At 35.1% G+C, this 27,574-nt stretch overlaps 1 protein-coding gene and 1 pseudogene across 1 annotated transcript; both read left to right on the forward strand.

The window, feature by feature from the left end:
* Nucleotides 1–1,080: 1,080 nt before the first annotated feature.
* Nucleotides 1,081–16,113, forward strand: LOC114405091 (annotated as a pseudogene).
* An 8,273-nt stretch (nucleotides 16,114–24,386) lies between these two features.
* On the forward strand, nucleotides 24,387–24,884 carry LOC114406377 (40S ribosomal protein S6-like). Its single transcript, XM_028369070.1, has one exon. It carries the CDS (start codon nucleotides 24,417–24,419, stop codon nucleotides 24,690–24,692), a length of 276 nt encoding a protein of 91 aa, XP_028224871.1. The 5' UTR covers nucleotides 24,387–24,416; the 3' UTR covers nucleotides 24,693–24,884.
* Nucleotides 24,885–27,574: the final 2,690 nt, after the last annotated feature.

Consider the following 27,574-nt stretch of genomic DNA (forward strand, 5'->3'; position numbering starts at 1 on the left):
TAACCCGACTAGTGTTATCTTGAGAAAAACGTTGATGCGCAGTGTTAAAGTGAAAGTGTAGGTTTCCTTTTTAGGAACCAGTGTTAAAGAGAAAGTATATGTTTCCTATTTAGGAACCAATGTTAAATTGTAGCGTGATATGTTGTACGTGTTTAAAACACGAGTATGAGGTTGTGGGTATTGTATAATTCACGAGCAGTGTCTGTGTGCTAAAATGATTTTAGGGGTTGGACCTGAATCAGGAGGGAGAGGCCCTGACGGACTCTTCGGAGTGTAGGCCTTGAAGGTCACCGGGTTTGAGTGCTCCTTTAAGAATATGCTGATCCCATATGGTTGGAGCATTCTCGCAAAATATCGTGACCCTGACTGGTCTCCCTATGATCTTACTTAGTGAGAGTGATGTGACAAACCCATTGTGTGGTGTGTCTTGTTATGTACTCCTAAGCGTCCTAGGGTGATTTTTCACTGACATGGTACCACATTGCATATAGGATTGAGTCTTAGCATAACTGTTGCATACGCTTGCTAATTGTTTATTATGAAATTGATGTGTTATTATATCTTGATTGGAGTGTGGGATTCTTGTGTAATGTGATTGATGATTGAAAGTGAATTTTGAATGACAACGTGGTGAAATTACGTGAGTTATGTTTAAGCAAGTGGTATCTCATTTATATAATATGTATATTTAATTGTCTTGTTTCTCTATTAGCTAGGAATGTGATAACTCACTCCCTGTGTGTTGTTGTGTTTGGATCCTGTGATGATCTTGAACTTGTGTTCGGGAAAGCAGATGAATAGGTGGATGACTATGAAGAACCTCATGCTAGAGGACACGGGAACACAACACTCTGATAGGATGTGACATTAGGATATAGGTTCTAAATTAATTGTATGAAGCTTAGACGACCTTGTTTGAGTCGAGATTACTTTATTATTTATTTGGACAAGTTTGAATATGATGTAGAAGAAAATGAATGTGAGCCTTTTTCCCCTTTGGAAGACTTGTTTCGAAAAAAAAAATTATAAAAATACTTTAATTAATATTTGAATTTTTATTCCTTTATTAGTATATATGTAATGGGTAAAGGGTGTCACAAAGTGTGGTTGCTTGGGTGGCTTTTGGCTGCTCTACATTTCTCAATGTCATATTAATTGGAGCCTTATGTAGGATCTTTTTCTTCATTTTTCAGTACAAGAAGAAGCTTAGAGGAATTAGCAAAAGTGAAAAGGCCCTTGAAACTAATTTGCATTGCTTCAATTATAAAGAGCTTCAAAGAGCTACCAATGGTTTCCAAAAAGAGCTAGGAAGAGGGTCTTTTGGTGTTGTTTATGAAAGAGTGATAAACATAGGCTCAGCTATTCCAATAGCAGTGAAAAAACTGAACAATTTGCTTTTCCAACAGGTTGAGAAGGAGTTCAAGAATGAGTTACAAGTCATTGGTCTCACTCATCACAAGAACTTGGTTCGGTTGATTGGTTATTTGTGAGGTTGAAGTAGAAAGATTGTTGGTTTATGACTACATGAGCAATGGCACTTTGGCAAGTCTTCTTTTCAAAAAGGTGAAATGTGACACCCTCTACCCCACACATATATGTACTAATAGAAATAATTAAAAAAAATAAACTTAATTCAAGTTTTTAACACATATTTAAATACAAGCCTTTCAAGAGGGTAGGAGGCTCACATTCACCTTTCTAACATCATCATAAAACTTTTCTAAATAAATAATAAATTCACTTCGGCTCAAACAAGGCTATCTATAAAATCCTATACCCCAATGCCACATCCTATCAGAGTGTTGTGTCCCGACGTCCTTCAGCACATGGTACCTTAAAGCAATTCACCTAGTCATCTGCTCCCCCGAACACAAAGTTCAAGATCATCACAGGATCCAAACACAAATAACACGCGGGGAGTGAGTTATCACATTCCTAACTAATAGAGAAGCAAGACAACTAGATATACATATCATATAAACCAAATAAAACTTAGTTACACGTAATTCACGTAATTCCACCACTTTGTCATTCAAAGTTCACTTTTCAATCATCAATCACATTACACAAGAATCACACGCTCTAATCAAGACATAATAACACATCAATTTCATAATAAACAATTAGCAAGTGCATGAGACAGTTATGCTAAGACTCAAGCCTATATGTAATGTGGTACCATGTCAGTGAAAAACCACCCTGGGGCGCTTAGGAGTACATAACAAGACACACCACACAATGGGTTTGTCAGGTCACTCTCACTAAGTAATATCATAGGGAGACCAGTCAGGGTCACGATGTTTTGCGAGAATGCTCCAACCATATGGGATCAGCATAGGCTTAAAAGAGCACTCAAACCCAGTGACTCCCATGGCATACACTCCGAAGAGTCCGTCAGGGCCTCTCCCTCCTGATTCAGGTCCAACCCCTAAAATCATTTTAGCACACAGACACTGTTCGTGAATTATACAATACCCATGACCTCACACTCGTGTGTTAAACACGTACAACATATTGCGCTACAATTTAACACTGGTTCCTAAATAGGAAACCTACACTTTCTCTTTAACACTGGTTCCTAAATAGGAAACCTACACTTTCTCTTTAACACTGCGCATTTACACTTTTCTCATGATAACACTGGTCGGGTTATTGTACAATTCACAGCTTACAACACAAATAATGTCACATCAAGAGTTAATCACACACTTATTTACAACCAAAACTCATTCACAATTTCACATCTCATAATGTCACCATCCACCATCGCATGTTTTCACGTATCTCACAATTCAACACATGTTCTACTTTACACTTTTACTTAATCTCAATAACAATATTATAATCTCAAGGCAACATATTATTCCATAACTCATCACATATTTCATTTGTAAACACTACTCATGAATTATACAATACCACGACCTCACACTCATGTTTCAAACATGTTTAACACAACTGCGCTACAATTTAACACTGGTTCCTAACTAGGAACCTATACTTTCTCTTTAACGCTGCGCATAAACACTGGTCGGGTTATTGTATAATTCATAGCTCACAATATAATTAATGTAACATCAAGTGTTAAACACATCCACTTATTCACAATCGAATATCATGTCCACACTTTAACATCTCATAACATCACATCAACCATCTCATAACATTCCTAATGATATTCATAAGGTACAACACACACATGTTCATCAAATTTAACCATAATATTCTGAAACTCCAACACTTAATAAATTTTGGAATCATACTATAACACTCTACAATATTATTTACATAAATTATTAATATAAATAACTACCTCTATATATATAAGCTAGCATACATCATATTGAATCACAAATATCAAAGTAAGCTTTCAATGCACAAATTCTAAATAATTATATGAACACTTTGGTCAATTTCAATTATGATATTATTTTTTTTTTAAATTATATATATAAAAACCTAAAAAAAGCAAGAAAAATAAAAAATACAAAATCAATATCTCTCTCTAAATTTTTCCTTACTGTATTTCATCAATTCATATTAATTAGAAAAATGCTCGATTTATAGAATTCACGCTCAACACAATAGCATATCAATTTCACAATAATTGGTCTGTCAAACATATATAATTCACTGTAATAATTATAAGGATAAAATGAAAATTGCAAAAACACCCCAAAACTCATTCCAATTGATATTTCTAAGGATCCCTACACATGTTCTCACTAATCTCCAATTGTGAATAACTCATCCTTTACCTCTGAGCGGACTCACGTGTCTTCAGCCAGCGATAGCAGCATCACTAGTGGTTCCCTGAGATTCCTTCAGTTATTCCTCCGACTGCTCTGATAGAATTCCCAAACGTCAGAGAGACGTAGAAGAGATTGAAACCTTCACTTGTACTGTCTTCATGAAATTCCTTTTTCTCCATCCACGAATATTATCTCACAAATCCCAACGGTGGAAGTGTTCACAATTGGGTTTCTAACAACATATCCAAATTTCATGAAAATCCAACGGTTAAAGAAACCGGGATCATAGTTTTACCGAGACAGTTTTGGGTATCTGCGGGAAATTAAAAGGCTACAATGCGAAGGGTTTTCCTATAAGCTCATACATGATTTTGAAATTCCAACCGGTGAGAATTCTCGGAATTGGGTTGTGAACCTGGTGTTTAAATTTCACGACGATCCAACGGTGAATGAGTCCAAAATCGTTGTTTTTATGAGATAGGTTTAGTGAGCTACGGAAAAAGAAAGGGTTTTGAGAGGAGAAGGGGAAAAACGAAAATGAGAGACATATGAGGCTGATGAGTCAGTCTGAAAAACCTAGCATATTGCTACTTATAGCTAGGGGCATTTAAGACCTATTATTTACTCTATTTATTTATTTTTATTATTTTTACTAAAAAACTTTTTAAATTTATTTATGAAAAAAATGGGATGTTACATGAAACCTGATTGGAAACTAAGGTTAGAGATTGCATTTGGGGTTGCTAGAGGACTTGCATATTTGCATGAAGAGTGCATCACTCAAATTATCCATTGTGACATAAAGCCACAAAACATACTCCTTGATGAGTATCATAATGCAAGAATTTCTGACTTTGGATTGGCCAAGCTCTTGAAGATGGATCAAAGCAGAACCAACACTGCCATAAGGGGAACAAAAGGGTATGGGGCACTTGGATGGTTTAAAAATATGCCTATCACAGCCGAAGTGGATGTCTATAATTATGGTGTGTTGTGTGACACACACACATATATACTAATAATAAAAGGAATAAAAATGCGGAATTGATTAAAAGTTTTAAAACACATTTAAATAAAAACATTTCAAAAGGGTAAAAATTTTCACATTCACTTAGTGAAATCATAATAGAACTTGTTTAAATAAATGATAAAATTATCTCGATTCAAAACAAGGTCGCCCATTCCGAAGAGAAGTCGCACTTAAGTGGAAAACATAAAACAACTATATTATTGATGAAATTATAACATATGAAATAAAATCCTATGTTCCGATGTCACATTTATCAGAGCATTTCCTTGGCACAGGCTAAGCCTTTCCATTTTCATCATGGAACTCATCATATGCTGCCTTACCTGAAACAAAATGGCAATCAACACAAACACACACAGGGAGTGAGTTATCACATTTCTAAATAAAATACGGATAAACAAAAACATTAGCAAAATACATTATACAATTATTTATAACATAGCTTAATACAATCCACATTACTTTATCACTTTATCATTTAAAATTCATCTTTCAATCATTAAACACATTACACATTAATCACACACTCGAGTCAAGACATAACAACACTCACCAATTTCATAATAAACAATTCACAAGCGTTATGCAACAATTATACTGAGACTCAAGCATATATGCAATGTGGTACCTTGTCAGTGAAAAATCACACAAGCGCGCTTGGAAGTACATAACAAGACACGCTACACAATGGGTATGTCAGATAACTCTCACAAAGTAAAATCATAAAGTGACCAGTCAGGGTCATTCTATTTTGCAAGATTGCTCAAATCATATGGAATCAACATAGGTTTAAAGGAGCACTCAAACTAAGTGTCTTTACCCCCAAGGCCTAGACTTCCAAAAATCCATTAAGGTCTCACCTTCCTGATTTAGGTCCAACCCCTAAAAATAACTTTTGCATGCATACACTGCTCATGAATTATACAATACCCATGACCTCACACTTGTGTTTCAAACATGTTTAACACATTGCCCCCAATTTCACACTTTAGGTTCCTAACTTGGAACCTACAATTTTCTTTCAGCACTTCGCACATAAACATTTTTTCCAAGATAAACACTAGTCGGGTTATTATATAATTCACAATTCACAACATGAGTAATATCACATCAAATATTAACTACTCACTTTTTCACAACTATATCCCATGTCCATAATTTAACATCCCACAATTAATTAACTACAAAATATACTTAACAAATAGATAAACATGTATTATAATAATAAGATATATCTAACTTCAAAGCTTATAAATATATTTACATGCATCAAATATATATAACACCCCACTATACAAATACATGTAATACTAAATATATACATACATACATATATATATATATATATATATATATATATATATATAATTAATAATAACGATAATAATAAACATATCATTAGATAAATATTATATATATGTAAGTAATTAAATGTACTAAAAACATTAATATAAATATATTAAAATATTAGTGTAAGTTTAATATAAATATATATATATATATATATATATATATATATATATATATATATCATGAAAATTCAACCAACAATTAGAAACAACAGCTTGATTTCGAGCACTGCACCATCATCACGGAAATTAATCACAATTTTTTTTTAGAATTATTTCAGAAATAAAGTACAATTTGATAGAATATATCCTTGGCAAAAAAAGAGAAAATGTTATGAGTATCTAAAGAAATTATACAATAGAGGAACAGAAAGAGGTCATTCCCCTTATGGTAAATTCCTCCTTGCTTAATTCATCAATTAGAAAAAAGCCCAATTTTTTAGGATTCCCACTCAATAGAGGAACACATCAATTTCACAATAATTTTGCATCAGGATACCAATTAGTCCGTCAAACACAATAAATCCGTGATTTAAAATATAAGAACAAAATTACATTTCATAAAACAACCCAAAATAACCCAAAAATTGATCTTCTAGGAATCCCTACACATGTTCATTCTAATCCCCAAGCATGAGTAACTCATAATTTACCTCGAGGTAGTCGCTCAAGCATTCTCTGTTAGACAAATGGCCTCAGTTATCTTAAGAAGGGTGGGTTGAATTAAGATAACAAGAACTATTCCCCAATTAAAATTTCACTCTCTCTTTTTAGATTAACAATGCACCCTTAACATGAATTACTCAAAAGACAATTCAAAATAAACTTCTTTCAAGCCAAAGATAAATAGCAATAAATAAAAGAAGTTTAAGGAAAGAGAGAAATGCAAACTTGATTTATACTGGTTCGGCCACTTCCTGTGCCTACGTCCAGTCCTCAAGAAACCCACTCAAGATTTTTCACTCTCTCGTAAAATCCTTTTACAAGTTCTGAACACACAAGGACAATCCTTCCTTTGTGTTCAGAATTCTTTTACAACAAGAGACCCTCGGTCTCTTAATCCCTTTTCAGAAGTAAGAAGAAGAGAAGAAGAAATCTCTCTTGAAAGAGATAGATTGTACAATGAAGATCAATCACAATTCCTTATTGAATATGCAAGTGTTTGACCAAGGAATCTTTGAGAGGATAAGACATTTCAATTCAAAAAAAGTCTCTTAATCTTTTGAGAGGATAAAACTTTTTGGGCAATGAAAACTCTCTCACAATTCATGTTTCCAAGTCACATATAAATAGACCTTTAATGGCCATTCATAAATCATTTGAATAGATGTGACTCTTGGAAGTTATTTTCTAAAATTTTCCTTTGGTAATCGATTACAGGATTTGTGTAATCGATTACAGGTTTAAAAATTTGAATTAAAACGTTTATTAACTGCTGGTAATCGATTACCAATATTGTGTAATCAATTACACAGTCTAAAATTTGAATTCAAATATTTAGTAGCTGTTGTAAATCATTTTTGGCCACTGGGAATCGATTACATCCTCTGGTAATCGATTACCAGAGAGTAAATCTCTTGAAAAACACTTTTTAACTTAAATTACTTGGCCAAACCTTTTGCTATATCAAATAGGAATTCCATTCCTGACATACTAGTGATCATCTTGATGTTGTGGCTTGTATTCTTGAATCATTGTCTTGAATTTAAACTTGAAAAGCACATTTGCATCATTTGCATCAAATCATCATGATCATCATCAAAACACCAAATTCATTTGCTTCTACAATCTCCCCCTTTTTGATGATGACAATATAAGTCCTGAAATCAAGATACAAGCAAACAATGTAAATGTATAAAATTGGCGTTCACTCCCCCTATGTTTTGGAATTGATGATCACTTGATTTCTAAGCTTTTTCTAAGCTTCTCTACACCCCATTTTTCTCCCCCTTTGGCAACATCAAAAAGCCAAAGTACGTGGGAATCAAAACAGATATAATAATGAAGTGGACAAAGATCAATGACAAATTATAAATCATAACCAACCAAAATCATAAATAAGACATAACCAAAAACAGAATCCAATCAGTTCATAACACATAGAGTTAAAGCATAAAAGTCTAAAACCCAAATACTGAAAGATAAATAAAGTACTGAAAACAAGAATCTAAATATCATAGCCAAAATACACGGCTTATAAGAAACATAGAATTATAAACTAAATTCTAAGAAGGTGGAGGTGGTGGTGGAAGATCGAAACTCTGACAAATGTAACTCACATCTTCTTCAAGCTGTGTGAGGCGAATATCCATTTCGGCAAAACGAGTATCCAGTGAGTCGAAACGTTCACCAACATAAGAACGAAGACCCCGTAACTCAGAAAGAACTTCAGTCATGAGGGCTGAATCATCTCGCTGAGGAGGAGGTGAAGGAGTACGCTCATCTTGAGGAGGGAGTGCGTCTTTCTTCAGCCATTGACCATTCCGATCCTTACGGTATCCAAAGGAAGTCACTGCACCAACACCAATTGTAAAGGAACGCTTGACTTGAACAAATGGTTCATCATCAAGCGGAATTTGAAAATGACGCAAAAATAAAGTTATCAATTGAGGGTAAGGGAGAGGTGCATTGGCCCGTAATGTCTTATGCATTCGGTACCGAACCAAGTGAGCCCAGTCGATCTGACAACCGGTAAGGAAAGCCCACATCAGAATCAAATCCTCCTCAGAGGCTTGTGCCAAATTTGAAGACTGGGGAAGAAAAATTCTAACAATTATATAGTGCATGATGCGATTATCAAATGTTAATGACCCGGCCAGCAATCTACCGGTCATTTCAGCCTGGTCATTGCAGACCATACAGCGAGCATCATGACTAGAATAATCAAATTTCCAGTCATCAACAATGGTGCCCTCAAAAGGTGCACCTTGACTGGGTAAATGAGTTAAAGAAAAGAACAATGATTGATCAATGATTATGGGAATACCATGCACCTCAGAAGAAATAATGCCATCCTGAATTTTTAAATTGCAGTAGAAGACCTTTACAAGTTCAGGATAATGTGGCAATTTTAAGGACATGAAACCAACCAAGCCAGAATTTTGAAACACTTGATAGCAATCAAACATTTCATCATTAAAGAAATCTACGTCTAGGTATTTAGGGTCTAAGATGATCCTAGAAGAAAATTGAGAAAGTTACCGTAGACGCTGATCATCGGATGAAAATAAAGTGGATGATCTTGGAGATGTCAAAGAGGGATGAATAGGTGCTATGGGTGCTTCGGATGGTCCGTGGCGGCGATGGGCAGCAGCAGCGGCGGTGGAGGATGATCCCTTTCTCTTCTTCGATGGTTCTGCCATTTGATGAAGTTTTAGTGAATTTCAATCGGTGGAAGTGAAAGAGGAGTGAAAGAGAGGAAGATTGGGATATACGGGACGTGTTTTGGTGAAGATTTGAGGAAGATATGAAGGTTTGAAGATTTAGGGATGGAGGAGGCACGAGGAGAAGCTTTGGCTGCGTAGCAACACTGGTTTCGTAGGTATTTATAGACGAGGATGAGTTGTAATCGATTACAAGGCTTGGTAATCGATTACAAGAGTAATAAGCCTTCTGGTAATCGATTACAGGATTTTGTAATCGATTACAGGCTGCCTGTTCTTGTGTAATCGATTACACTGGATGGTAATCGATTACCAAAGCATAAACTAGGCTAGTTCCTAAAAAAAAATTACCTATGTCTATGCTAAATACATCTAACACTATCAATCATCATCACTAATATGTATTTAATTCATTCAAACAAGTATTAATCAAACAATTAACACACACCAATCAAATATTTATAATTAAACACAATCAAACAAAAGCAATCATCAAAGCATAATCAAAGACAATCAACATAACTATCAATCAAAAATATTAATGAAAATTAAATATTTAAGGAGTAAACAAGCATCAAAACTCAATCAAAAGTTAACAATAGACAAAAATCATCAAAGGTTAGACAAAAATCATCAAAGTAATCAATCAAAGACAAGTGACCTGTTGGTATCATTTGATATTACTTGTTGGGCTTGTTGATCAAGTGACCTTTGTTTGTTGTCTCCATAAATCACATATTCATTATGAATAAACTTTGATGCATGCCATGTGTTTGGAGAAATTGTTATCAATGTATCGCTTTTGCTCTTCTCTGTTTTCATAGTCTTTCATCATGATACCCAGATTTATGATTTTATTTTTCTGAATCACTTGAAGAATTTTTGTCATTTTCTTCTCAAGTGATTTATGCTTTCTTTTCTTTGAGATTCCTCTTGTCAGATTTTTCAATTCTTCTTTCAAAGACAAGATAATCGAATCTCATGTGCCCAGGTTGATTGCTTTCATAGCATGTTGGGGCTAAAGAGGAGTCTTCTTCTTTCTTCTTTGTATTGATGTTTGATTCTCTTTTATTTCTTTTGTTTCTCAGAAATTGATTGAACCTTTTCACAAAGAGTCTGAAATCATCATCTTCTTCTTCTGTTTAAGTAAAGTCCTCTTTGTCACTTTCTTCTTGAATAAAAGATGATGAAGCTCTGAGTGTTATTCCTTTTCTCTTTATATCATTCTTTTCATGTTGATGGAGTCTCATAAGTTCCATTTCATGTTCTCGAAGTTTTCCAAAGAGAGTGGCAAGAGACATATTAGTGAGATCTCTTGATTCTGCAATTGCTGTTACTTTTGGTTGCCATTGCCTGCTTAAACATATCAACACTTTGTTAATAAGATCTTCATTAGGAAATATTTTTCCCAATGATGCAAGATGATTAACTATACGAGTAAATCTCTTCTGCATATCTTCTATGGTCTCATATTGAAACATTTTGAATAGTTCATATTCATGTGTGAGAGTGTTTATTCTAGATCTCTTGACATCAATTGTGCCTTCATAGGTTACTTGCAATGTATCCCACATTTCTTTTGCATTTTTACAATTTGAGACTCTAAAAAATTCATCCATGCCTAATGCAGAAGTGATTATATTTTTGGCCTTTAAATTGTATTGAACCTTTCTTCTTTCATCATTATTCCATTCTTCTCTTGGTTTTTCTATAGTTGCATTTCCCACTACCTTTGTAGGAATAAAAGGACCAACTTCAATGGCTTCCCATATATTTAAATCTATGGCTTCAATAAGGATCTGCATTTGGGTTATCCAATAGTGATAACCCTCGCCATTGAACATAAGAGGCCTATTAATAGAATTTCCCTCAAGAAATGGAAAGTTGGATGAGGCCATATCTATTCTTCAAGTTTTTAAACTTTATACAAGAAACCTGCTCTGATACCACTTGTTAGACAAATGGCCTCAGTTATCTTAAGAAGGGGGGGGGGGGGGGTTGAATTAAGATAACAAGAACTATTCCCCAATTAAAATTTCACTCTCTTTTTTTAGATTAACAATGCACCCTTAACATGAATTACTCAAAAGACAATTTAAAATAAACTTCTTTCAAGCCAAAGATAAATAGCAATAAATAAAAGAAGTTTATGGGAAGAGAGAAATGCAAACTTGATTTATACTGGTTCGGCCACTTCCTGTGCCTACGTCCAGTCCTCAAGCAACCCACTGGAGATTTTCCACTCTCTTGTAAAATCGTTTTACAAGTTCTGAACACACAAGGACAATCCTTCCTTTGTGTTCAGAATTCTTTTACAACAAGAGACCCTCGGTCTCTTAATCCCTTTTCAGAAGTAAGAAGAAGAGAAGAAGAAATCTCTCTTGAAAGAGATAGATTGTACAATGAAGATCAATCACAATTCCTTATTGAATATGCAAGTGTTTGACCAAGGAATCTTTGAGAGGATAAGACATTTCAATTCAAAAAAACTCTCTTAATCTTTTGAGAGGATAAAACTTTTTGGGCAATGAAAACTCTCTCACAATTTGTGTTTCCAAGTCACATATAAATAGACCTTTAATGGCCATTCATAAACCATTTGAATAGATGTGACTCTTGGAAGTTATTTTCTGAAATTCTCCTTTGGTAATCGATTACAAGATTTGTGTAATCGATTACAGGTTTAAAAATTTGAATTAAAACGTTTATTAACTGCTGGTAATCGATTACCAATATTGTGTACTCGATTACATAGTCTAAAATTTGAATTCAAATATTTAGTAGCTGTTGTAAATCATTTTTGGCCACTGGTAATCGATTACATCCTCTGGTAATCGATTACCAGAGAGTAAGTCTCTTGAAAAACACTTTTTAACTTAAATTACTTGGCCAAACCTTTTGCTATATCAAATAGGAATTCCATTCCTCACATACTAGTGATCATCTTGATGTTGTGACTTGTATTCTTGAATCATTGTCTTGAATTTAAACTTGAAAAGCGCATTTGGATCATTTGCATCATGATCATCATCAAAACACCAAAGTCATTTGCTTCTACATTCTCTGTTAGCAATGGTGGTATTTCTGGTGCTCTCCAAAGCTCCTCATCCGGTTGCTTTGTTAGGGTTCTTGAAAGTCCAAGAAAAAAGAACATAATGTTTTGTAGAACTGCTCTAGGGTTAAGAGTTCTTTTATATAGTGAGAGTTCTAATGACCTAATCTTATTTTTATTATTTATTTATTTATTTAAAAGAAAACCAAAGGAAGCAGGGGTTGAAGATGATGAATAGTATTTTTGTTCTATAAAAAAGGAAAATGCACCATTTTTGCACTAATTAGGTTTTGAACACACAACCAACAAGTTACTAGAATTTGCACAAACCACTAGATCATTACAAGTTCCTTGATATTTACTTGTTTTTCATTTATTATATTCTTATGTATTTCTATTTACCTTTGCAATTTATTGTGTTTTGATTTATTTTATGCATGAATATATTCTGAAAAAATTTTATTCCATGGATATATATATGAAATCAAATGCATAATATTATGTTTCAATTATGAAATTATATGTGGGAATTTTATTCATCATTGTATTATATCTTGATCTTGAAATGCATAACATGATTTATTCTCATATGACTAAGTTTTATGTTTAAGTGATCTTTATAATTTTGATTAATTATGGATTTGTCACAACATTTATAATTTGATTAAAATTATATATTAAGTTGTTTAAAGATCATATAAGGAATTAGGCATAATATTGTTTTATATACCACAAGTCCCGCTGATCTTGATGTTACAAACAACAAAAATGAAACACAAGTCATTAACAAATACAGAAATTAGAATCAGAATATACCTCCAGTCATTGTCATGAAAGAGTTGCTTTGTTTTGGTTCTTCCAAACTCTCACTCTATCTCTGTAGATGGTGTATCAGACGAAAATGAAAGATGGGCTCAGGGACCAAACACATGTGCTGTATATAGGCATCTATCGTCAAGAATGCATTTAGTAGTCATTACCACCCATTGGTGTCATCAATATTTGGCATTTCAACTTCAAAACTAATGGAGCACTTAACCTTCTAAGTCAACATCATAATGATAAAGACCAAGACTCTGATTTCTTGAATATCAGAATAGTTCAAAAAGACTCAGAATGCATCACTTGAACAATTTGACCAGATTGTTGTTTCAAAGTTCTTCAATTTCCATATGCTGCCACAATTATTGAGGGCACATCATAAAGTAAGATCTATCTGCATGAGAAGATGCAAGTTTGTTGAAAGCTATAGTTGTCCATGGAAAACACTGGTAAGAAGCCTCAAGATAAAGTACTGAACAATAATACTCAGTCTGACCTTGGATAGAACACTAACACACCAGCAATTATAATTTCTACTGAGTCTTTATGAAATAATCAACTTTAGAATGCTTGAAGATATGAAGAAGTGTTAAAAGTAATGAAGTCACACTACATTAGAATGAAACATCAATCTAAAATTCATCAAAGGAATTCATCTAGCATAGATTCATTCTAAGTAAAACATCAGAATAAATATTGTGATGGTTTTTTAGAATGACCATCAAAAAGGTTCTTCAAAATGGTTCCTCATAATGGAACCTCAAAATGTTTTTGACAGCTATCACATCATTATAGTTGGGAAATGATTCTTCTTATTACATAAGTATGACAGTTGTGCGGAGCCCTCTCCAATGGTCTATTTGAAGTCTTTTAAGGCATTTTCGAATGCTATGAAGAACTAAGTTAAAGCACTCCATTTCTACAACATCTTGAACAAAATCTCTTTGTGAGAAATTTTGTGTTCTAGCTTCAACCCTCTTTGTGAGAGTGACCCACTTTTGTATCGAGCTCTATAACTTGTAATAACTTTAGTTATAAGTGAGACTCCTGAGTATAATTCCTCTTGTGAGTAGAAAATTTATTCTCTGTGTAGTAGAAGCACATACCCATATTCTGTAAAACCCAGAATTATCTAGTAAGAGTAAAATCCAATGGTGGCGATGGTTTGGCAAAAACTAGGTTGAAAGTCCAATGGGAAGCTGGCAAGGTTGTGAAATCCAGTGGTTGCTGATGCAGTTATGAACTGGTTGTGTTCGTGGAAATTCATCTTAAAGGATAAGGATGAGATGTAATCCAAGGTTAGGGTGAACTAGTATAAGAATATTTGTGCACTCTTCTTCTCCATCTCTTTCTTTTTTGCTTTTGCATAACTCTAAAATCTGGTTTTAATTAAGAACATTAAATTTGTTACTCTACATCTTAAACAACATAAACAATTTGGTTTTGATCAAAAGGTTTTTGTTGAATACCCATCTTTGAAATAAAAGGGTTTATTTTAATAGAATTGTTGCATTTTCATTCTTAGCAACTTGAATTTATATTTTGAGCTCCAAACAATTTTTTAAGCTATAGTAGTTTCTTCTAAATAATCATTAGGAATATTTTCCAACTAATAAAAAAGTCATAAAAGTTTTTCAAAACACCAAATCAACCCCCTTCTTGGTACTTTTCTCACTTCACCAAATACAAAATTTAAAAAATTTTGAGGCACCAAAAATATATCAAAGCCTTGAATTTAATATTATGAGGATATATACTATAAATGCATTTTTTCATAGATTATTAAAAATATGAAAAAAATTTGGGCACAAAAAAATATATTTAAATCTTGAACTTAATATTATTGAGGATATATTTTATAAATTTATTTATTATGAAAAAACATAAATATATTCTTATTATTTAAAATTTATATTTATAAAAAAAATTTCACAATTTTATTAAAAATAGTTTTGTTACTATATTGAAAATAGTTAAACTATATATTTTTCAATATTTTTATTTTTTAAAACTGAAAGCTTTTCTATCTAAAATTTAAAAATAAAAACCGTTTTTAGAAAATGAAAATAAAAAACATTTTTCCCAACTAAATTTAACGAGAGAGCCCATGTTCGATTTTCACCGTTTACATAATTTTCTTGGATCAACGGCAACCATACACCACGAGCGAGATTAATTTTGACCCGGACAAAGTATCTTTTAAAACAATGTCATAAGAAATGGGACTACTATTGCCACTATCAAAAAATTCTATTGGTACTACCAAATGTTTGCAATTACTTGATTACCCATAGTTCCATTTTCGCATACCTTTTTCGTTTTCTTCCCCTCTCCACGTTTAGCCACAGTCCCCACCCTAACTTTCTATTTTTTTTCTCACCCAAAACAACTCCACTGTCATTGCAGTTTCCGGTGCCCAAAACTCCGCGAAGTAGGGTAAAACCCTAGTTCATTTCACGTGCATGTTCCAAGTGTTGAATCTCTCAACAGAGTTGAAGCTCTCAACAGAGTTATCGTTCGTTTCTTCGTTTTTCTTGCAGGAAGAGACTACACCATGAAGGTTTCATTCCCAAACCCTAGTTTTTCTTTTTATCGTATCGCTTCGATTAATTCATGTTGCGTTGGGTTATCAATTTCCGCAATTTTATTTTGTGCAGTTCAACATTGCAAATCCAACCACAGCTGCCAGAAGAAGCTCGAGATCAATGACGATCTGAAGCTGTAATTCCTTCAGTTTTTTTGTCTTCATTTTGGTTTTTCAAATGTTATGTGGTGCGTGTGTTGTTTTTCTTCGTGTTAAACGCTTCGTTTCAATGGTAATTTCAGCTAGAAAGTTGTTAAGTTCAATTAAAAGTTTCTTAGAGTTGTTTTCTGTAGTTAGTGAGCTATGGTAGCTTTCTATCGAACAATGCTTATGAAACTGTTTTGTGATGAGTTTTCTTCTAGCTATGGGTATAATTGATTGTATCTTAGAAACTTAAGAAAAGTGTTGAAGAGGAAGTGGGTTTAATGGGACATCCTTGAACTGTGTTTTCTTTCTGCTAATGAATTTGATACGCACAAAGGAAAAGGAAGGATATACTTTTACAGTGTGTTTGGATTGGCGGTAAGGACTCAAAAACCATGGTGTCCCACCGACTTCCCACCACACCAAAGAATAGCTTTAAGGCTACCATGTTTTTTTCAACATGGTCCACTGTGGTTCCAAACTGTCACTTTGATGCAATTCTTTATGTGCTCTTGATGCTGTTAGCCAATTAGAATTAGAGTTTCACCTTGTTATTAGTGTAATAAAGGTTTGAATTAAAGGTTAGTATAGTTTATTAAGGGGAAACTCTGATTCGAATTGGAGAATAGTACTGAAAGCTTATAAGGAACTGCATCTTAGTTTTGTCCGAATCTATAAAGGTAACACATAGAACATCGGGAAAAGGAAATGTTGATGCATGCATTCCTGTCCTTGGACCTCACGTTGGCTCTGATCCTTGTGACTGTCATCATCCTCAACTGTGATTATTGGAAACACCCTCATTAGTTTCTGCAGCATGCATCCTGCTTGCAGTTAGGGGTGGATAAACGGGTCCAGGCCCATGAACAGGCCCACGGAGCCCGCGGTCCGTGCGGGTTACGGACCAATTTTTTTAAACGGTTCATGGTTATGTCATATTTTTGGGCCCACCCCGCTTAACCCGCAGACTATGTGGGTTTGGTCCGCGGGGTCCGCGGGTTGCCCGCAGCCCGCATTAGGTTTGATTTATGTGACCTTTACCCAATTATATTAGGTTTGATTTTCTCTTTTTCACTTTAAACTCTTCTTTTAAAACAATACATAAAGAAATATATTAGATAAAATAAAGATTTAAAGATAAAAATAAAAGATTTAAATTAAAAGATGATAAAGGTAAAAATGGATAAGATAAGATAAATAAAAGATAATAGAAATAAAAGATTAAGATAAAAAAGATAAGTGATAACATGTTAAAAATCTTCATTTTTGATATTTTCTCTATCTTTTTCTCTTTTAATCTATCATTTTCATATATGTAAGCCATAAATAATAAAAATATCAATTCTTATCGCAAAAAATAATTGTTAAATAAATATTTTTAAAGATATTTCAATATATTTTTATTATAAAAAATAGCTCACATCAGAGATGGAGAAGGCTCAAGCTACTTCAAATATGGAATCATTTGTTGTTGAAGATGTTTAAATTTCATATTTTAGATTTATTGTTTGGATTTTATTTTGTTAAGACAATATTTATTTTATTGATGTAATTGACTAATTATTGAGATTTTATTTATATTTGTATTGAACTTAATTTCATTGTATTGTATTTTTATTAAAATTGAAATTCTTTTAAAATTAGGCCCGCGGACCGGCCCGTTTGACCCGCAGGGTCCGCAGGGCGGGACGGACCAATTTATTTAGTCCGTGTAAGAAGCGAGGCAGACTGGCCCAGTCCGCTGCCAATGCGGACTTATGCGGGCGGACCTTACACGGGGTGGACGGGCTCACTTACCCACCCCTACTTGCAGTGTTGGTTTTACTGGGTTTACCCTCTCCTGAACTCTTGCCTGTATTACCTTTCTAACAGAAGCGTTGATTGGACCAACTACCATAAATTTTGTTGGTTTAAGCACTGGTCAACCTTTAGTGCTGAAATGAAAATGAAAGCAGACTCGATATTCATAGGAGTTTAATTTTTCTGTTATACAACCTAGTTGCTTCTGTTTCATGTGATAATTATCGGGCTGTGTGACTTATTTTCCTGATATAATATTCTATGTGAAATTGCAGACGGGCCTTTTGGGACAAGAGGATTTCACAGGAGGTCAGCGGAGATGCTCTCGGTGAGGTATGCTCTATAGATCAGAACATTCAAATACCTGTTTCGATATCTGTTGAGGAGCATTGATAATTATTGATCTTGTCAACTTTAAAATTCTGCTACTAACAGGAGTTTAAAGGATATGTCTTCAAAATCACTGGTGGTTGTGGCAAACAAGGATTCCCAATGAAGCAGGGGGTGCTAACACCTGGCCATGTTCGTCTTTTGCTCCACAGAGGTAGAACTGTAATGACTAATGAAGCTTCAATTTTTTTATTTGTGTGCATTTAACATATTATAATGTGGCATCAGCTGTAGCATTTGTGCAGCCCTTTTGTTGTGCATTAGAAGTGGCTATGTAAATTGTGGTTGTCATCCACAATATGTGCACTGCCTTTGTTTAAGAACTTGTTGCATAATTCTTTTAACTGATATAATGACTTTTTCTGGCAGATGCATGTCTTTTTATTCTATGACTTTATTCCTTTTGAAGATGGTCCTGAGAGGTATTTTTAATTCTCTTTGCACTGATTGTGTGAACAGGAACTCCTTGCTTCTGTGGGTACGGAAGGCACAATGGAGAGCGTAGGAGGAAGTCTGTTCCTGGGTGCATTGTCAGCCCAGATCTCTCTGTTCTGAACTTGGTAATTGTGAAGAAGGGAGAAAATGATTTACCAGGGCTGACTGATGTTGAAAAGCCAAGAATGAGGGGTCCAAAGAGAGTGTCCAAAATCCGTAAGCTGTTCAACCTGTCTAAGGAAGATGATGTGAGGAATTATGTCAACACATACCGTTGATCCTTCACAACAAAAGCTGGTAAAGTTCATTGTGCTAGCCATTAAATAGAGGGGGGGGGGATGGATATTTTATAATGAGAAAATGAGTTGAACCATTCATATTTTGTAACCTGTCTGTAACTCATCTGTCTAGATCTTTTTGTTTCATTTGTCATAATCATCTTGCCTATAAGCCAGTTTTTATCTAGTCCCGAAGTTGGATAGTCATACCATTGAGAGGGCTAATTTATTTTTTCATCTGGGGTACATTTGCATTAGTGTTGTTTTTTTCGTGTCCATGCATCAAGAAAGAGCTGGACATGTAATGTTTTTTCGGGAATGTTTCTTCAGTCTTTGGGTGTGTTGAAATATAAACTTGATTTGGGCCCAAATTAATTATTTGGTTCCTTGGACTTAGTTATTTTGGGCTTAAGTAATTATGGGTCATGTTTCTAGAGAATTCTTGTAGTGTTTGGAGTGTCTAGATATTTCTTATAGTTGTAATATTCTCTAGAATACTCTTTGGATCTCTAGAGTTGAGAACTCTCTAGAATTAGTGTGTCTAGAGTTCTCCTTAGAGTAGTATAAATAGAGATGTAATCCTACACATTTGTATCAAGCAAAAATACAAAGTTCTCTCCTCCATAAAGAATTCTCCTTCCTATCAAGTTTCTATTCAAAGTCTCCAATATTCCTAAACACTTTTCCTAAACATAAAAAGCCTTATTTCCAACAAAGTGGTATCAGAGCTTCAAGATCCTCAAAAGATGGCGAATGGAGGTTTTCCTTTCCAAATGCCGATGCTCACAAAGAACAACTATGATAATTGGAGTATCAAGATGAAGGCGCTACTAGGAGCTCAAGATGTGTGGGATATCGTAGAGAATGGCTTCGAGGAGCAAGATGAAGCCTCGCTAAGCCAAGGTGTAAAGGAGACGTTGAAGGAGTCAAGAAAGAGAGACAAGAAAGCTCTCTTTCTCATTTATCAATCGGTGGATGAAGATACATTTGAGAAGATATCCAACGCAACGACGGCCAAAGAAGCATGGGATAAGCTTCAAACTTGCAACAAAGGAGTTGAGCAGGTAAAAAAGATTCGTCTTCAAACTCTTAGAGGTGACTTTGAGCATTTGTTTATGGAGGAGTCCGAGTCAATTTCTGATTATTTTTCTCGAGTATTGGCCGTAGTCAATCAACTTAAAAGAAATGGTGAAGATGTTGATGAGGTGAAGGTCATGGAAAAAATACTTCGAACTTTAAATCCAAGTTTTGACTTCATTGTTACCAACATTGAAGAAAACAAGGATTTAAAGACCATGACTATTGAGCAACTCATGGGTTCCTTACAAGCATACGAAGAAAAACAAAAGAGAAAAATTAAACAAAAGGAGGCTACAGAGCAACTACTACAACTCAACGTAAAGGAAGCAAACTATGAAAATTACAAGAGCCAAAGAGGACGAGGTCGCGGCCAAGATCGTGGACGTGGACGAGGACATGGAGGAGAAGGAAGAGGTGGTTACAACAACCACTCCAACAAATTCAACAATGGAGAAAGAAGTTGGAATCCACAGGTAACAAGAGGTCGTGGAAGAGGAAATTCATGGTCGAGGTATGACAAATCACAAATCAAGTGCTTCAATTGCAACAAGATTGGTCATTATGCATCCGAGTGTAGATTCTCGAAGAAGGTTGAAGAGAAAGCTAACTTTGTAGAAGAAAAAGGCGGAGAAGAAGAAACTTTGCTACTCGCGTGCCAAAACAAATTTGAAGAGAAAAGAAACAAGTGGTACCTCGACACCGGCGCAAGCAACCACATGTGCGGCGATAAAAGCATGTTCGTGGAGATCAATGAAGCGGCAACTAGAGATGTCTCATTTGGAGACGACTCAAAGATACCAGTCAAAGGCAAAGGTAAAATTCTCATACGTTTGAAGAATGGGAGTCATCAATTCATATCCAATGTCTACTATGTGCCTAACATGAAGAATAATATTTTGAGCTTGGGACAATTATTAGAGAAAGGCTATGACATCCATTTGAAAGAACATAGTCTTTTCTTAAGAGATTGTAGACATAACTTGATTGCTAAGGTGCCTAAGTCAAAGAATAGAATGTTCCTCTTGAACATTCAAAATGATGTGGCAAAGTGTCTCAAGGCTTGCTATACCGACTCTTCGTGGCTATGGCATCTACGGTTCGGGCACCTCAACTTCGACGGTCTAGAACGTTTAGCGAAGAAGGAGATGGTGAGAGGCTTGCCTAGCATCAACCACCCAGACCAACTTTGCGAAGGATGTCTAATTGGGAAGCAATTTCGTAAAAGTTTTCCAAAGGAATCAACAACAAGAGCAACAAAGCCGCTAGAGCTCATACACACCGATGTCTGTGGACCAATCAAACCCAATTCATTTGGTAAGAATAAGTACTTTCTCCTCTTTATTGATGATTATTCCAGAAAAACCTGGGTTTATTTCTTGAAGGAGAAATCAGAAGTGTTTGAAAACTTTAAGAAGTTCAAAGCCCTCGTGGAGAAAGAAACTGGTCTTTCCATCAAGGCCATGAGATCTGATCGAGGAGGAGAGTTCACTTCAAATAAGTTCAACAAATATTGTGAAGACCATGGAATCCGTCGCCCACTGACAGTGCCAAGATCGCCACAACAAAATGGAGTAGCAGAGAGAAAGAACCGGACCATACTTAACATGGTGCGAAGCATGCTCAAGAGCAAGAAGATGCCGAAGGAGTTTTGGGCTAAAGCAGTGGCATGTGCAGTTTACCTAACAAACTGTTCCCCAACAAAAAGCGTGCATGAGAAGACACCACAAGAAGCATGGAGTGGAAGGAAGCCCGGGATCTCTCACCTCAAAGTGTTTGGAAGCATTGCCTATACCCATGTTCCAGACGAAAAGAGGACAAAGCTTGATGATAAAAGTGAGAAGTACGTGTTTGTGGGTTACGACTCCAGATCCAAGGGGTACAAGCTCTATAATCCAAATAGTAGAAAGATCGTCATAAGTCGCGACGTGGAGTTCGACGAAGAAGATTGTTGGGATTGGAGTGTTCAAGAAGATAAGTATGATTTTCTTCCTTATTTTGAAGAAGATGATGAAATTGAACAACCAATCATAGAGGAACATATTACACCACCTGCCTCACCGACACCAAGGCTGGATGAAACAAGTTCAAGTGAGAGGACACCGCGACTAAGGAGCATTGAAGAGATTTATGAGGTAACCAAAAACCTAAACGACATTAACCTCTTTTGTCTTTTTGGTGATTGTGAGCCTCTAAGCTATCAAGAAGCAGCGGAAAACATAAAGTGGAAAGACGCCATGGACGAAGAAATCAAGTCAATCACGAAGAATGATACGTGGGAACTTACTACACTTCCACGAGGACACAAAGCAATCGGAGTAAGATGGGTGTACAAGGCAAAGAAGAATGCTAAAGGAGATGTGGAGAGATACAAAGCAAGATTGGTGGCTAAAGGCTATAGTCAAAGACAAGGAATTGACTATGATGAGGTATTTGCTCCTGTTGCTCGTCTTGAAACTATTAGACTGATCATTTCTTTGGCAGCCCAAAATAAATGGAAGATCTATCAAATGGATGTGAAGTCAGCCTTCTTGAATGGTTTTCTCGAAGAATAAGTCTATATTGAGCAACCACTGGGCTATGAAGTAAAAGGGCAAGAAGAAAAAGTCTTGAAGTTGAAGAAGGCGTTGTACGGTCTCAAGCAAGCACCGAGAGCTTGGAATGTTCGAATCGACAAGTACTTTCTAGACAAGAATTTCATCAAGTGTCCATATGAGCATGCACTCTATATCAAAGCGCAAAGTGGATATATTTTGATTGTGTGTTTGTATGTAGATGACTTGATCTTTACAAGGAACAATCCAAGCATGTTCGAAGAGTTCAAGAAAGATATGTCAAATGAATTTGAGATGACGGATATGGGGCTCATGGCATATTATCTCGGCATCGAAGTAAAACAAGAAGAAAAAGGAATTTTCATCACCCAAGAAGGCTATGCCAAAGAAGTCCTTAAGAAGTTCAAGATGGATGACGCCAATCCAGTTGGCACCCCGATGGAATGTGGCAGCAAGTTGAGCAAGCATGAAAAAGGAGCGAATGTGGATCCAACTCTTTATAAAAGTTTGATTGGAAGTTTACGTTACTTGACATGTACAAGGCCGGATATTCTCTATGCTGTAGGAGTAGTAAGTCGCTACATGGAAGCTCCAACCACAACTCACTTCAAGGCGGCAAAGAGAATCCTTCGATACATTAAAGGTACAACAAACTTTGGCTTGCACTATTACTCTTCTGACAATTATAACATTGTTGGCTATAGTGATAGCGATTGGAGTGGAGACTTGAATGATAGAAATAGCACTACTAGTTTTGTGTTCTTTATGGGAGATACTGCTTTCACTTGGATGTCAAAGAAGCAACCAATAGTTACACTATCAACTTGTGAAGCCGAGTATGTCGCTGCCACATCATGCGTTTGTCATGCAATTTGGCTAAGGAACTTGTTGAAAGAGATAAAAATGCCACAAGAAGAACCTATGGAAATATGTGTTGACAATAAATCAGCACTCGCTTTGGCAAAGAATCCAGTCTTTCATGGAAAAAGTAAGCACATTGACAAAGCTGCCGACATTTTCACAAAGTATGTGATGTCTCAAGATCAAGCTGCCGACATTTTCACAAAGCCACTCAAGTTGGAAACTTTCGTGAAGCTAAGGAGTATGCTTGGAGTCACAAATCAAGTTTAAGGGGGGATGTTGAAATATAAACTTGATTTGGGCCCAAATTAATTATTTGGTTCCTTGGACTTAGTTATATTGGGCTTAAGTAATTATGGGTCATGTTTCTAGAGAATTCTTGTAGTGTTTGGAGTGTCTAGATATTTCTTATAGTTGTAATATTCTCTAGAATACTCTTTGGATCTCTAGAGTTGAGAACTCTCTAGAATTAGTGTGTCTAGAGTTCTCCTTAGAGTAGTATAAATAGAGATGTAATCCTACACATTTGTATCAAGCAAAAATATAAAGTTCTCTCCTCCATAAAGAATTCTCCTTCCTATCAAGTTTCTATTCAAAGTCTCCAATATTTCTAAATACTTTTCCTAAACATAAAAAGCCTTATTTCCAACAGGGTGTATCAGAAGTTATTACTGTCATAAAAAATGATCATTATGCTGCTTGAGACTTCGTTCCTTGGGAAACAACAGTTTATCCCATGCTCTGTTAAGAAACAGCCTCCTGTCAATTCAAATTTAAAAGCAAAATCATGGATATTTATGACACTTCAAATTACGACCAAAATCCATTTGAATTGAAGAGTCGCTTTAATCAAAATGTGATGTTACCTCTTTGATATCCAATTAAAATTGGATCAGTTCATATTATGAATTCAAGTCTCAGTGATGGATTTTTGGTTGCAGGGAAAAAGGTGAGCAAAGCTCCAAAGATTCAGCGACTCATCACTCCACTGACACTGCAAAGGAAGCGGGCAAGAATTGCTGATAAGAAGAAGAGAATTGCAAAGGCAAAATCTGAGGCAGCAGAGTACCAGAAACTTCTTGCCTCCAGATTGAAGGAGCAGAGGGAACTCCGCAGTGAGAGTTTGGCAAAGAGGAGATCCAAGCTTTCCAGTGTTGCTAAGCAATCTGCCACTGCATAGGCCAGCTGCTCTCACAGATATGGTGAACTTTAACCCTCATCATAGTTTTGGTAGTGTATTTTGCTTGCTTGAATTTTTGTCGGTATTTGTAAACTTGAATATACACTCTTCATTTTATCTATTCAGTGATTAGTATGAACAAAAACCAGTTGTTTCAGTTATCTTGTTGGGAAAACTGCCTGCTTGTTTGTCTTTTGTTTTGATTGTGTTGAGTTCTGGTTTTCTTATCTGTTTTTTCTTGTTTTTCCCCTTAAAAGTCCTGATACATTGTTAAACACTAAAGAGGAACTGTATTATGAAGCTGTTAATTCACGGATTTATTAGTAGAGGCATGACTTTTTCGTACGGTTAAGAAAATTGTGAAATCAATATTGAATTTTAATCTTAATACAATTGTCGTCTTCTATATTGTAAAACAGTGTGTTGAGATTGTTATTCATTGCATGTCTTTGTTTAACAATTTTTATTTACTCTACCGAATCCGAGTTTAGTAGAATAAGATTTTGGATCATGTATTTCTTTTTAATTGGCGAACAAGATTCTACAGTCGTGCACTATCAATCATCCATGTACTGACCAAAGAAAGAAAAAAGTCACGTTAACTTTCTAATCACATTTAATTGGATTAATTTTAATTAAAAATATTTTCTTTAATTTATTCTTTGTTAAAATTTGATATAAAAAATAAGAGTTATTAAAATTATCAGCTCAATTAAATAAAAAAGTATTTTAGAGATAATAACATTAATATTTTTTTAATGAATTAGATAATAATATTAAATAAAATAAAATTAATTTAAATTTTTTTATATTTATAGTTAAGAAAAATATAAATTATTTTCTTATATTTAAGACTAGAAGGAGTAACTAACTACATCTATATAATGGAACATAATTATTGGATGAACTACATCTATATAATGGAACATAATTATTGGATGAACTAAAGAGCTGACACGAGTGCCAATATTTTAATAAGAGTTTGAGCGTTCTACATAGAGCAAAATTTAACTTTGTTTTTGAGGTGTACAAATATGATATGGTATATCCGTAAAAAAAAAAATGATATGGTATATATCTCATAAATGTGATTAGAGGTTTTGTTTTTTTTTTTTAAATCTGCAATAAGCATTTATATAACAACACCAGGGGTGCACAAAGTAATACAGCAAATGAGAAATATAAAAGAACATAGAATCCGAGAGCTATGAACAACAGATTATTACCTCTGAGAAAGGAAGACCAGGCACGTAACTAGCTCTCGGGAGTGCATGCAGGAATAGATGCAGGGCATTCTATACACAATAGAAAAGGAATCTTGAACTATACAAGTGCATTTGCATAAGAAAAGATACGAATCCTATACTAGTGTAAGACTTCCAGCCCGCAGCTCATCAACAAACAGTTAGGCAAATACCTGGATCAATTTGCCATTGTTGATAAGAAGTATCAAAATGGCTCTGGTATGCCTTCAACCATGCTCATAAATCAAACAGAATCTTGTGTCATATCTTCTACAAATCAGACGCTTGCCCTTCAAAGATTAACTTATTTCTGTGATACCATTAAGTTCCACACGATAGAACTCCATCCAACTGCCCACCATAATTTAGGTTTCTCCCCTTGTAATCCTAGTGAGATATGCCTAAAATGATCAATAGCCTTTTCAGGGGCTACAGTGTGGATGCCCAATAACCTGTACCATTTCCACCAAATTGTTTGTGCCATTTTACACAAGAAAAGAACATGAGATATACCTTCATTAACTTGATTGCACAAAATACATGTTAGACTCTCTTCTTGAATTTGGATGTGCCTCTTATAAAGGTTATCTTTGTAGGTAACCTATCATGCAAGACCCTCCAAATAAAAAGCGAGACCCTTTGTGAAATTTTGATTTGCCAAAGGAATTTAAATTCATACACTTCATGTGATCCGATCCTCCTATCATGCAAGGCAATGTAAGTGAATTTGACGGTGAATTTGTTTGATGAGTCCACACACCAAATCCATTGGTCACCACCTTGTCCACAAATATTAGCATTATTGATCTCATGCAAAAACTCCTCCACTCTTTGTTTCTCCCACTCAAACCATTCTCTTCTCCATCTAAATCCCGACACCCATCTCCCATCCACACATTTTCCCATCCTTTGTATTTTTTCCTCCCTTTGTTCCGAATTAAGAAACAATCTCCCAAACTTTTGTTGCAAGGACTCTTCCCCCAACCATCTATCCTTTCAAAAACTAATTTGTGACCCATTTCCGATCTTTCACTCCATCATCTCCTCAAACCACATATCCTCACCCTCTCCGCACACTAATTTTGTATCTCTCCACCAAATAGATTCACTAGACCTCATAACTCCTTCCCCCAAACCTTGCCAACCCAAGTATTTAGAGTCTCGCACCGCCCCCCCCCCCCCCTCCCCTCCCCCTAATTATGGAATAAATTCCATCACCGCTTAGCTAACAAGACACAATTAAACAAGTTTATGCCCTTAACCCCTAAACCTCCATACTCCTTTGGAGAACAAATTTTTCTCCACCCAACCCAAGAATTTTTCTCCCTCCCCTTCTCAAAATCCCATTAAAACCTCTTTTGAGACCTATCCAATTTCCTAGAAACACTTTCCAGTATTTAAAAAAAAGGGTAAGTAGAAAAAAGGTAGAGAAGTAACTACCAAATTTACCAAGCAAATTCTTCCGGCAAAAAAAAGATGTTTATGTTTGTTGTTGTTGTTTTTTTTTTTTTTGCATATGAAACAAGAAGAAAGCACACAAATTTTTGTGGACAACCAGGCTGCAATCTCAATTGCTAATGATCCAGTGTTTCATGGCAAAACTAAGCATTTCAAGATAAAGCTTTTTCTTCTAAGAGA

The sequence above is a fragment of the Glycine soja genome, chromosome 3 (genome assembly GCF_004193775.1).
Source record: "Glycine soja cultivar W05 chromosome 3, ASM419377v2, whole genome shotgun sequence".
NCBI lineage: Eukaryota > Viridiplantae > Streptophyta > Magnoliopsida > Fabales > Fabaceae > Glycine > Glycine soja.